The 13,227-nt window shown below is 37.3% G+C and overlaps 1 protein-coding gene across 4 annotated transcripts in view; it reads left to right on the top strand.

Annotated features, from left to right (window-relative positions):
* The window catches only part of LOC138993983 (ABC-type organic anion transporter ABCA8-like), a 73,610-nt gene that overhangs the window by 38,597 nt on the left and 21,786 nt on the right, over positions 1-13,227 (top strand). For all 4 annotated transcript variants that reach the window (XR_011468363.1, XM_070393540.1, XM_070393539.1 and 1 more), the window contains 6 exons: positions 1,314-1,418; positions 2,488-2,661; positions 2,867-2,980; positions 11,112-11,231; positions 12,047-12,097; positions 12,540-12,631. Coding sequence is in view for 3 of the 4 variants with exons in the window: in XM_070393540.1 (XP_070249641.1) it covers positions 1,314-1,418; positions 2,488-2,661; positions 2,867-2,980; positions 11,112-11,231; positions 12,047-12,097; positions 12,540-12,631 (656 nt within the window). In the remaining variant the exon portion in view is untranslated. The remainder of the gene's footprint in view (positions 1-1,313; positions 1,419-2,487; positions 2,662-2,866; positions 2,981-11,111; positions 11,232-12,046; positions 12,098-12,539; positions 12,632-13,227) is intronic.

Raw genomic sequence — 13,227 nt, 5'->3', positions numbered from 1 at the left:
ACAGCTCCTAGGGCATTTGAAACTAAAGAGAACAAGAAAGCCCACTGTGTGGGAAAACATATTTGCCAACGTTATATCTGATAAGGGCCTAATCTCCAAAATTTATAGGGAACTCATACAACTTAACAAATAGAAGATAAACAATCCAATCAAAAAATGGGCAAAGGCCGAAACCGGTTTGGCTCAGTGGATGGAGCGTCAGCCTGCGGACTGAAAGGTCCCGGGTTCGATTCCGGTCAAGGGCATGTACCTGGATTGTGGGCACATCCCCAGTGGGAGATGTGCAGGAGGCAGCTGATCGATGTTTCTAACTCTCTATATCTCTCCCTTCCTCTCTGTAAAAAATCAATAAAATATATTTTTTTTAAAAAATGGGCAAAGGATCTAAATAGACACCTTTCAAAAGAGGGTATTCAGAAAGCCAAGAGACATAAGAAAACATGCTCAAAGTCACTAATCATCCGAGAGATGCAAATCAAAACAATAATGAGGTACCATCTCACACCTGTCAGACTGGCTATCATCAACAAATCAACAAACAACAAGTGCTGGAGAGGATGTGGAGAAAAAGGAACACTCGTGCACTGTTGGTGGGAATGCAGACTGGTGCAGCCACTATGGAAGACAGTATGGAGTTTCCTCAAAAAAACTAAAAATGGAACTCCAATTTGACCGTGTGATCCCACTTCTAGGAATATATCCCAAGAATCCAGAAACACCAATCAGAAAGGATATATGCACCCCTAAGTTCATAGCAGCACAATTCACCATAGCTAAGATCTGGAAACAGCCTAAGTGCCCATCAGTAGATGAATGGATTAGAAAACAGTGGTACATCTACACGATGGAATACTATGCTGCTGTAAAAAAGAAGGAACTCTTACCATTTGCAACAACATGGATGGAACTAGAGAGCATTATGCTAAGTGAAATAAGCCAGTCAATGAAGGAAAAATACCACATGATCTCACTCACTCATGGATAATAAAGACCATTATAAACTTATGAACAATAATAGATACAGAGGCAGAGCTGCCTCAAACTGATTGTCAAACTGCAGCGGGAAGGCCAGGGAGGGTTAGGAGGTAGGAAGGAGGTGGGTAAGAGATCAACCGAAGGACTTATATGCATGCATATAAGCATAACCAATGGACATAAGACACTGGGGGGTAGGGGAGGCCAGGGGATTGTCAAGGGCGGGGGGAAAAAAGGACACACATGTAATACCCTTTGTAATACTTTAAGCAATAAAACAATAAAAAAAATTTCAAATTTGTTCATGCAACTCATTATATTCTTTGCCTTTTCAAAAGGACCTGGATTTTCCAATTTTATTCATGATGTCTTCCGTGTTCTTGGTGTTTTTGTCATCCAGTTATGCTCCTTACATTGCCATGAGCAGCATCGATGATTATAAGGTAACAATGAGTAACTGAAACTTCCCTTACTTTGTATGATCATATGTTGAAGGTAATATAATTACAGGATTTTTCAAGAGGAGATTTATACACATTTGCTTGAGCAGCCAATTCAGACAAAAATCCTAAGTTGTAAAGATAAAAGGAAGTTTTATAAGTGGAAATATAAATGCATAGATAAATAAATTGAGTGTACAGAATGATTCCAAAATTTATATGAGTACGCAAATAACTGAAAATAAAATAACTTTGAAAAAGAAAAACAAAATTGGAAGATTTATGCTTCTGACTGCAAGGCTTACTACAGTGATAGTAAATAAAAATGTGTTGTATTAAGTAAGGATAATCATTTAAATATATGAAATGGAATAGACATTTCAGATATAAACCCACACATATGTCATCAACGGATTTTCAGTAAAACTGCCAGGGAATTCAAATGGGGTAAGGTTAGTCTTTTCAGAAAATTGTATGGAAAGAACTTGATACTGTTAAGAAAAACATGTTCTCGACACTCAATTCTCACTATACACAAAATTATTTTGAAATGAATCATAGATCTTCTGGTAGGAAATATTTCTTAGTTGGGACAGAGGAAGCACAGACCATACAAAAAAATGTCATCTTGACCTTCATCAAAGTTCAAACCTTTTCTTCTTTGTCAATCACTAAGAAGCAAATAAAAAGCTGTAGGCTGGGAGAGAAATATTCACAATGCACATACATAACAAAAGATTTGTGTCAGCAATATAAAGAGTTCTTACACCCCAGTAATAGAAGATAACCTAATTTCAAAGATGGGCAAAATATTAAAATAAAACAGATACCTTACCAAAGAAGATATGTAGATGGAAAATGCTTTCATTAAAAGATGGGTAACATCATGTGTAACCCAGAAAATAACCCCAATGAGATTCGTTTACACACCAAATAAAATGAATACATGTTAAAATGACTGACAATACAGAGTTTGTGAGGATATGGAGAAACTGGGATTCCCTTGCATGATCCACATTTTCTCAAACCTCAAGTTGAAATAGCATCTGTATTTTTGCTGTCTCCTGCTCAGAACAAAGTGTGGTCCCAGCTTCGGATCTCTGGGCTCTTCCCTTCCGCCTACTGGCTTGGGCAGGCTTTGGTGGACGTCCCACTATACTGGCTGATGTTCCTTCTAATTTATTTATTGGAGTTTATTTTAAGCTTCAAAGAAAACATGTTTGAAGTTATACTTCACAATGAGCAAGTAAGTTACAATATTCATCCAGCAAATTATCACTGTATGACATGGTTAGAAACTTTGAAAATGCAAACTGTTTTCATTGATAGTCACATGGTCATAAATTATTAATAACTATAAAACCTGGTGCTGTGCCAATGTTTTGAATCTTAAATGTTTTCTTAGATTACATTTGTCTTTAACTAAAATGCAGCACTTCTTTTTTTTTCAGATCCCATGTGCTATTGGTTCTGTACCATCCCTTATTTTCTTTACGTATATAATTTCGTTCATTTTTCGCAAGGGGAGAAAAAATAGTGGCATTTGGTCTTTGGGCTACTTTGTTGTAAGTATGTTTCTTTTGAACACGTATTTTATACATGTAATGTATGATTCTGGGATAGTAGTTTAAATTTGCCCTTGGTAAAATACATTAATATGAGAGTCTAACATATTTAAAGTTTCCCTGCCTTTAGATATGGATCCTCTTCAAAATCTGCCTCTTTTCCTCTCCCTATTTCTACCCGGTCTTTCTTGAAAAGTGGCCACATTTTTTCTCAGCGTAAAATATTTAACAGAAGGAAACCTGGAAAACCATCTGTATTTTCTTTTTACTGAAAAAGAAATAACCCCAAAGATCTCCGTGACATTATGCAAATACTGTAACCAGCTTAGTTAAAACTAGAAGCAACTTCTCCAACTCTCTACTAAGAATTCCATAAAGCGACACTTAATTTATCTAAATTAGGAGAAAATATATGTAATCTATAAGCATCTATTCTAATTTCTGGTCATCAACAGTTTTTTTTTAAATTCTTTATTAGTTAATGTATTACAAATGTGTCCTCATCCCGCCCATTAAACCCCCATCCTCCCACCCCACCCCCATGCTCTAATCCCCCAGTTGTCCATGTCCATTGGTTTGGCTTATATGCATGCATACAAGTCCTTTGGTTGATCTCTTCCCCTTGCCCCCTCCCTCCCCTACTCTCCCTCTGGGTTTTAATAGTCTGATCGCTATTTCTCTGTCTTTGGGTCTGTCCCTGTTCATCAATCTATGTTGTTCTCTATATTCCACAAGTGAGTGAAATCATGAGGTATTTCTCTTTCTCTGACTGGCTTATTTCACTTAGCATACTGCTCTCCAGTTCCATCCATGCTGTTGCAAAAGGCAAGAGTTCCTTCTTTTTTACCGCAGCATAGTATTCCATTGTGTAGATGTACCACAGTTTTTTAATCCACTCATCTGTTGATTAATTGTTTTATTGCTTACAGTATTACAAAGGGTATTACATATGTCTCCTTTTTTCCCCCATCCTTAACAATCCCCGGGCCTCCCCTACCCCCCAGTGTCTTATGTCCATTGGTTATGCTTATATGCATGCATACAAGTCCTTCGGTTGATCTCTTACCCTCTCTTCTCCCCCCCTACCCTACCCGGCCTTCCCGCTGTAGTTTGACAGTCTGTTCGAGGCTGCTCTGCCACTGTATCTATTTTTGTTCATAAGTTTATAATGGTCTTTATTATCCATAAATGAGTGAGATCATGTAGTATTTTTCCTTCATTAACTGGCTTATTTCACTTAGCATAATGCTCTCCAGTTCCATCTATGCTGTTGCAAATGTTAAGAATTCCTTCTTTTTTACAGCAGCATAGTATTCCATCATGTAGATGTACCACTGTTTTCTAATCCATTCAACTACTGATGGGCACTTAGGCTGTGTCCAGATCTTAGCTATGGTGAATTGTACTGCTATGAACTTAGGGGTGCATATATCCTTTCTGATTGGTGTTTCTGGTTTCTTGGGATATATTCCTAGAAGTGGGATCACACGGTCAAATTGGAGTTCCATTTTTAGTTTTTTTGAGGAAACTCCATACTGTCTTCCATAGTGGCTGCACCAGTCTGCATTCCCACCAACAGTGCACGAGTGTTCCTTTTTCTCCACATCCTCTCCAGTACTTGTCGTTTGTTGATTTGTTGATGATAGCCATTCTGACAGGTGTGAGATGGTACCTCATTGTTGTTTTGATTTGCATCTCTTGGAAGATTAGTGACTTTGATCATGTTTTCATATGTCTCTTGGCTTTTAGAATGTCCTCTTTTAAGAAGTGTCTATTTAGGTCCTTTGCCGATTTTTTGATTGGATTGTTTATCTTCCTTTTGCTAAGTTGTATGCGTTCCCTATGAATGTTGGAGATTAAACCTTTATTGGTGATAACACTGGCAAATATGTTCTCCCATGCAGTGGGCTTTCTTGTTGTTTTGTTGATGGTTTCTTTTGCTGTGCAGAAGCTTTTTATTTTGATGTAGTCCCATTTGTTTATTTTCTCTTTAGTTTCCAATGCCCTAGGAGCTGTATCGGTGAAGAAATTGCTTCGGCATATGTCTGAGATTTTGTTGCCTTTGGATTCTTCTTGTATTTTTATGGTTTCCAGTCATACATTTAAGTCCTTTATCCATTTAGGGTTTATTTTTGTGTATGGTGTAAGTTGGTGGTATAGGTTCTTTTTTTTTTTTTTTGCATGTATGTGTCCAATTTCACCAACACCATTTATTGAAGAGACTATCTTGACTCCATTGTATGTTCTTGCCACATTTGCAAATATTAATTGAGCATATTGGTTCCGGTCGATTTCTGGGCTCTCTATTCTATTCCATTGATCTATATGTCTGTTCTTGTGCCAGTACCAGGCAGTTTTGAGAACAGTGGCTTTGTAATACAGCTTGCTATCTGGTATTGAGATCCCACCTACTTTGTTCTTTCTCAGGATCGCTGCAGCTATTCAGGGTCTTTTTTTAATTCCAGATGAATTTTTGGAGAGTTCGTTCTAGATCTTTGAAGTAGGCCATTGGTATTTTAATGGGAAGTGCGTTGAATTTATAGATTGCTTTGGGTAGTATGGACATTTTAATGATGTTGATCCTACCAATCCAAGAACATGGTATGTTCTTCCATCAGTTTATGTCTTCCTCTATCTCTTTTTTCAAGGTCCTGTAGTTTTCTGAGTAGAGGTCTTTTACCTCTTTAGTTAAGTTGATTCCTAGGTATCATAATTTTTTTGGTGCGATGATAAATGGGATTGTTTTTTTAGTCTCTCTTTCTGTAAGTTCACTATTGGTGTATAGAAATGCCATAGATTTCTTGAGGTTAATTTTGTATCCTGCTACAGTGCCAAATTCATGTAATAAGTCTAATAGTTTTTTGATGGAGTATTTAGGGTTATTTATGTATAATATCGTGTCATCTGCAAATAAGGACAGTTTTACCTCTTCTTTTCCAATTTGGATGCCTTTTATTTCTTCTTCTTGCCTAGTTGCAATGGCTAATACTTCCAGTACTATGTTGAACAGGAGTGGTGAGAGTGGGCATCCCTGTCTTGTTCCTGTTCTTAGGGGAAATGGTGTTAGTTTTTGTCCATTGAGTATGATGTTGGCTGTGGGCTTGTCATATATGGCTTTTATTATGGTGAGGTATGATCCTTCTATTCTCGCCTTGCTGAGAGTTTTTATCAAAAATGGGTGTTGGATTTTGTCAAATGCTTTTTCTGTATCAATTGATATGACTACGTGGTTTTTTTCTTTCAATTTGTTTATGTGATGTATCACGTTTATTCATTTGTGGATATTGTACCATCCTTGCATCCCTGGGATAAATCCTACTTGGTCATGGTGTATGATCTTTTTGATGTACTGCTGGATCTGATTTGCTAAGATTTTGTTGAGGATTTTGGCATCTATGTTCATGAGGGATATTGGCCTGTAATTCTCTTTCATTGTGTTGTCTTTCCCTGGTTTTGGTATCAGGGTGATGCTGGCTTCATTGAATGAGCTTGGAAGTGTTCCTTCCTCTTGAATTTTTTGTAGTAGTCTGAGGAGGATCGGTTTTAGTTCTTCCTTGAAGGTTTGGTAAAACTCCCCTGTGAAGCCGTCTGGTCCTGGGCTTTTGTTTGCTGGAAGCTTTTTGATGACTGCTTCAATTTCTTCCATAGCTTTTGGCCTATTGAGATTTTTAGATTCTTCCTGATTGAGTTTTGGAATGTTGTATTTTTCTAGGAATTTGTCCATTTCCTCCAGGTTGTCTAGTTTGTTGGAGTAGAGTTGTTCATAGTATTTTTTAACAATCATTTGTATTTCTGTGGGGTCTGTTGTTATTTCGCCTCTATCATTTCTGATTTTGTTTATTTGGTTCCTCTCTCTTTGCTTCTTGGTGAGCCTGGCTAGAGGTTCACCAATCTTGTTTATCCTTTCAAAGAACCAGCTCTTGGTTTCATTGATTTTCTGTATTGTTTTTTTTTGGTCTCTATGTCATTTATTTCTGCTCCAATCTTTATTATCTCCTTCCTTCTGCTCACTCTGGGCTTTTCTTGTTGCTCTCTTTCTAATTCTTTGAGATGTAGAGTTAGATGATTTACTACCATTTTTTCTTGTTTTTTGAGATAGGCCTGTAGAGCTATAGACTTCCCTCTAAGGACTGCTTTTATTGTGTCCCATAGGTTTTGGATTGTTGTGTTTTCATTGTCACTAGTTTCCAGGATGTTTTTAATTTCTTTTTGTTTTGTTTTGTTTTTTAATTTCTTCTTTGATCTCATTGGTAACCCAATCAATATTTAATAACATGCTATTCAGCTTCCAAGTGTTTGAGTATTTTGGGTTGTTTTTATTGTAGTTTATTTCTAATATTATGCCATTGTGGTCTGAGAAGATGGCTGGTATGATTTCAATCTTCTTGAATTTGGGGAGACTTTTTTGTGACCCAATATGTGGTCTCTTTTTGAAAATGTCCCATGAGCACTTGAGAAGAATGTATATTCCGTGGCTTTGGGGTGAAATGTTCTGAAGATGTCAATTAAGTCCATCTGGTCTAGTGAGTTATTTAGGATTGCTGCTTCTTTGCTGACTCTTTGTCTAGAGGATTTATCCAGTGATGTCAGTGGTGTATTAAAGTCCCCTACTGTGATTGTATTGTTTTTGATCTCTCTTTGATATCTTCCAGGAGTTTTTTATGTATTTGGGTGCTCCTGCATTAGGTGCATATATGTTTATCAGGGTTATATCTTCTTGTTGTATTGATCCCTTTAGTATTATGAAGTGGCCTTCCTTATCTTTTGTTATGGCCTTCACTTTGAGGTCTATTTTGTCAGATATAAGTATTGCTACCCCAGCTTTCTTTTCATTTCCATTTGCCTGAAAGACATTTTTCCATCCCTTCACTTTCAGTCTGTGTGAGTCCCTTCTTCTGAGGTGGGTCTCTTGTAGATAGAAAATATATGGGTCATGTTTTTTTACCATTCAACCACTCAATGTCTTTTGATTGGGGCATTTAGTCCATTTATGTTTAAAGTTATTATTGAAAGATACTTGTTTGTAGCCATTTCTATTTTCTGTGCCTGTTTTCTTTCTTAGCTTTTTATTTCTTCTTTTTACACCAGTGCTTTTAGCATTTCCTGCATTGCCGGCTTGGTGGTGATAAACTCCCTTAGCCTTTTTTTGTCTGTGAAGCTTCTTATTTCCCCTTCAATTTTGAATGATAGCCTTGCTGGATAGAGTATTCTTGGGTTCAGTCCTTTGCTTTGCATCACTTTGTAGATTTCCGTCCATTCTTTTCTGGCCTGATGTGTTTCTGTTGAGAAATCATTTGAAAATCTAATGGGAGATCCCTTGTATGTAACTTTCCGTCTCTCTCTTGCAGCCTGTAAGATTCTCTCTTTGTCCTGAACATTTGCCATGGTAATTATGATGTGTCTTGGTGTGGGTCTTTTCGGGTTCACCTTGTTTGGGACTCTCTGTGCTTGTGTGACTTTTTTCTTCCCCACCTTAGGGAAGTTTTCTGATATTAATTCTTCAAATAGGTTTTCTAATCAGTGTTCCTCTTTCTGTTGTTCTGGCACCCCTATTATTTGTATGTTGTTTCGTTTCATGTTGTCCCAAAGCTCCCTTAGGCTCTCCTCCTGTCTTTTAATTTTTTTTCTCCAATTGCAGTTCAGTTTGGGTGTGTTTTGCTTCCCTGTCTTCTAATTCACTAATTCGGTCCTCTGCTTCTCCTAGTCTACTGTTGAAACTTTCAATGCTGTTTTTTATTGCAGCTATATCAGTCTTCGTTTCTTCTCGGTTCTTACCTAAGTTATTGATTTTTTCATCCATTTCTTTTTGATTCTTACATAAGTTGTTGATTTTTTCATCTGTTTCTTCTTGATTCTTGCATAAGTTGTTGATTTTTGTCCTCCATCTGGTTTATGCACTCTAGGACCCTTAATCTGAATTCTTTTTCTGTCATGTTGCATGCCTCTGTATCACTTAGCTGCTTTTCTGGCGAGACCTTTTTTTCTTTCCTCTGGGGGGTTCTTTGTCTATCCATGTTTGATCTCACTGACATATCTAAATGTTGAGTCATTCAGTGGCTGCTCGTTGGGTGGCAGTGGCTCCTCAGGCTGCAGTTGCTCCTTGGGCGGTTGTGGTAGCAGCTGCTCTTCAGTTGGCAGCAGCTCCTCTGGTGGGTGCTGTTCACAGCTGTGCTTTCTCCTCTCGGTCGTCTACGGTTTTAACACTGAAAGAGTGCTCAATGTTAAATAGATGAGTAAACAGCCAATTCCTAAATCAGTGATAAGGTAAAAGTTACCAAGATACCATCCATCTTTAAAAGTCTAACACAACCACCCTATCTGGTTTGGCTCAGTGAATAGAGCATTGGCCTGTAGACTGAAGGGTCCTGGGGTCGATTCTGGTCAAGGGCACATGCCCAGGTTGTGGGCTTTATTCTCAGAGGGGGTGTGCAGGAGGCAGCCAATCAAAGATTCTCTCTCATCCTTGATGTTTCTATCTCTCTCCCCCTGTCCCTTTCTCTCTGATCAATAAAAACATATTTAAAAATAAATAAATAAAATCTAACACAACTGAGTAATAAAGAGGTCTATGAAAACCAGAAAAGGGAGAGAGTCATTCATAAAAATGAGGGCAGAGATTTCCTTCAGGGAGTGAAACATGAGGAAGAATAAGATTTCAACATTTGGAGAAGAATGATGATGCAAATAGAAAAGAGTAAACAAACCAAAATCCAAAGGGGAGAGTGTCCAGACTAGGAAAATGTCCTAACTACTGGTAATAATCTGATATAAATATGGGTAGAAAACTGGCTACAACCTGAGCATGGTCCTAGTCGTGGTGAACATAATTGTTGGAATCATGACTCGTCTTAAATGATTGGCTCAAAAATTTATTCTACAGCCCTATCCAGGTAGCTCTGTTGGTTAGAGCATTATCCAATATGCCAAGGTTGTGGGTTTGATACCTAGTCAGGACACATACAAAAATCAACCAATGAATGGGTGGAACAACAAGTTGATGTTTCCCTCTCTCACTCACTCTCATGGAAGCTAATAATTCAGAAAAGAAATATGACCACAGACACACTTTTAGGAAGAATATTCTGGAAGCCATAGATGTGATGGTTTGTAACAGAGAGAAATTAGAAGTACAGAAACTTTTATCAAGGCATTACAGTAGTTGAGAAGAAAATGTGTGAGAGGGGCAGATGTACTTATAACTTTCTCTTCTCCTGAATTTTGTATTTTAGTACTAGTACTAAGCCACTCCAGGTTTTTAAATGCTTATATTTCTCCATTGGTATAGTTAACATGTATTCTTTTATTGTTGCTTTATTCCTATTAGATATCTTTTTTAAATATATGTTTTTATTGCTTTCAGAGAGGAAGGGATAGGAGAGAGAGATTTAGAAACATCAATGATGAGAGAGAACCATTGATTGACTGCCTCCTGCACACCCCAAACTGGGGATCAAGCCATCAACCTGGGCACGGGCCCAGAATGGGAATTGAACCGTGACCTCCTAGTTCAGTGTTGGCGAACCTTTTGAGCTCAGCGTGTCAGCATTTTGAAAAACCCTAACTTAACTCTGGTGTTGTGTCACATATAGAAATTTTTTGATACATGCAACCATAGTAAAACAAAGATTTATATTTTTGATATTTATTTTATATATTTAAATGCCATTTAACAAGAAAAAATCAAACAAAGAAGAGTTCACGTGTCACCTCTGAAATGTGTGTCATAGGTTCGCCATCACTGTCCTAGTTCATAGTTCAGATGCTCAACCAGTGAGCCACAGCAGCTGGGCAATCCTATTAAAATTCAATTTAAATTTTTACCTATGATTATTGTTTACATACAATTCTAAATTTTATCGCAAAAAATAATATCACTACCTTTTTTCTTTTCTATATTTAAAATGCTCTCTATATTAGATCCTAGCTTTATCTAGTGAGGTCTCATTCATGATCCTCCAGGCCAAAGGAATCTGCCTGAGTCATCAAGAGAAAATGTCCATGGAGATCCGCTCATTTCAGCTTGGTTTTCAGGGTCAAGTGGAAGTTAGGAATATCTCCAAGATGAGCCATCTTAATTTGGAGCATCTATTGATTGTTCAGAGTGGTTAATATGCTTTGTTTTTCTTTTTAGATCACCCTTTTCGGTATGGTCATAATTCTGGTGGGAAGGTCTAAAAACATTTTACTGTTTTTCATCAACTTTATAACGCCACACACTGCATTAGTTGGCTGTATGATCTTATCTTTGCATGTAAGTAATGCCACCATCTGCTCCAGTGTCCTGGAACTCACAACCAATGGTGAAAGCTTTGCTTGGGGCTGGGACTCTGCAACATGTTCAGTATGTATGAAATCTGAAGATTTCTACTTCATGCTTCCAACTGAATCTCTCTCCAGTTAGGACAATATGCTCCAGCTGAACTGTAATAGAATAGTTGACCCTAGTTGATGGGTGGGGAGGAAGAATAAATAACAATAATGGGATTGAGTATAAAACAACCTTTATACTCAATCAGGGCTTTATACACTCTTGGGCATGCTCAGCTCTAGAAGGAGGCAAATGAAATGTCTCTAATCTTAGGGATTTCAGGATTCTAGAGAAGCTCTCAATCCTTTTTTTCTAGCTGACTGATACCTATACTTCTACCTATGGAAGGAAAGTACAGTATGTGAGTTAAGGGGTATCCATAGGGAAGAGAAAGGAAAGAAAGGAAACTTATAAAGGGGGCAGTAAGCACCAGCAGGTGTGTGAAGGTCTGGGTGATAAAGGTTAAATCTTGCCTCTCTCTCTCAATGTTTGGGGAGGCTAGCACAACAGACCCCAAGATTCTCTCACCAGGTGATGAATAACTGCTCAATCCTATTGCTTCAAATAAAAGCACAATGGCTCATAAACCTTGGGAGGAAGGAAGACAGCTCCTCACTACACATTGTGGAATGGACCCTTAGCCAGTACTCTTCGGGGGGTATGCCAGGAGGGTTGTTCAAATGGGCCAATTCACTTTATATGGCAAAAACCCACAAAATGAAAATTTTCTTCTTTAACCATTGTCTTTCTTTCTGCAGGGTGGGATCCTTTTTTCAATTGATGGAGAGCTCGTTCTGCTATTCCTAATTGTAAGAACATATTCTTCTTTAAAATTTATCATGTATTTTACTAACTAAACTAGTTTAATTCCTGTAAACACAGTGAAACTTTTTATTAATGTGGATATATAGGTATTTGTAGCCCATAGAGATAAAATACTTGTAAAAATAGAATATTTTTTATAAAAATCAACTAGCGAGATAATATGCGTCCCAATTTTTAAGTACACTGTTTAACTATTAGAGAAACTTATTTAAAATAATGGTATCACACAATTATATTTGTTTCTTATGTTTCTGTAAACAAGATTTAAAGTGAATTTGCTAGTTTCAAAGTTTGACAAATAGATGATTGGAAATTGGTAATGATTTTGCCAAATGCATCTTTATAGAAGTCTAATTATTCCTAACTCAATTTAATGTGAAATGATTTTCTTTTACTGTTTTTAATTATGCATCTCTTTATTCCTAGCCTTTCTTGCAACTTATTGTTGTGATTTTTATTCTTCGATGTCTGGAATGGAAGTTTGGAAAGATATCAATGAGAAAGGATCCCTTCTTTCGGTCTGGAGAAATGAAATTTGATTCTTTTATTTCAGTGATCACTGTTTTAAAATAATTTTATGCACAAATTAATCCATTAACAAAGAAATGCTAAGAACTAGAATGGGCTGGGGTAGGAACCAAGTGTCAATATAAATAATAGAGATATAGGGACCTAAATCAAAGATTATAAATAGTGGAGCAAACAGACCTAAAACATTGAATATTAAAGACTCTGTCTGACACTGTGCAGTGGAACACTAGGGAAAGTTACATCCGGCTCATTCAGTTTCAATAGCACTTAATGTGAATAGATTGACAGTGACGACGGAATGCTGTCAGTCCAGAATGGAAGAATAGAATGATCAATAGGTCAAAGACAGCAATAGCTCTTTTCCTGTGATAGTGCGAAGTTCAACTGGTGGACCATAGACTGGTTCAGTTATTCATGGCACTTCAAAGCTGAGACTGTTCCCATCATTCAATGATGCAACCATAAGCATCTTATTCCCCATCAGTTTCATTGATAACTCTTACCGATAGTTGCATGGGAAACTTCCCAAATACAAGAGGACTTTTAAAAAGTCTTCTAAGATCAGTATGGGAGATTTAGGTTG

The sequence above is a fragment of the Myotis yumanensis genome, unplaced genomic scaffold (genome assembly GCF_028538775.1).
Source record: "Myotis yumanensis isolate MYYU_CA2020_CCGP unplaced genomic scaffold, mMyoYum1.0.hap1 SCAF_16, whole genome shotgun sequence".
Lineage (NCBI taxonomy): Eukaryota > Metazoa > Chordata > Mammalia > Chiroptera > Vespertilionidae > Myotis > Myotis yumanensis.
This window is presented reverse-complemented; position numbering and strand designations above follow the sequence as displayed.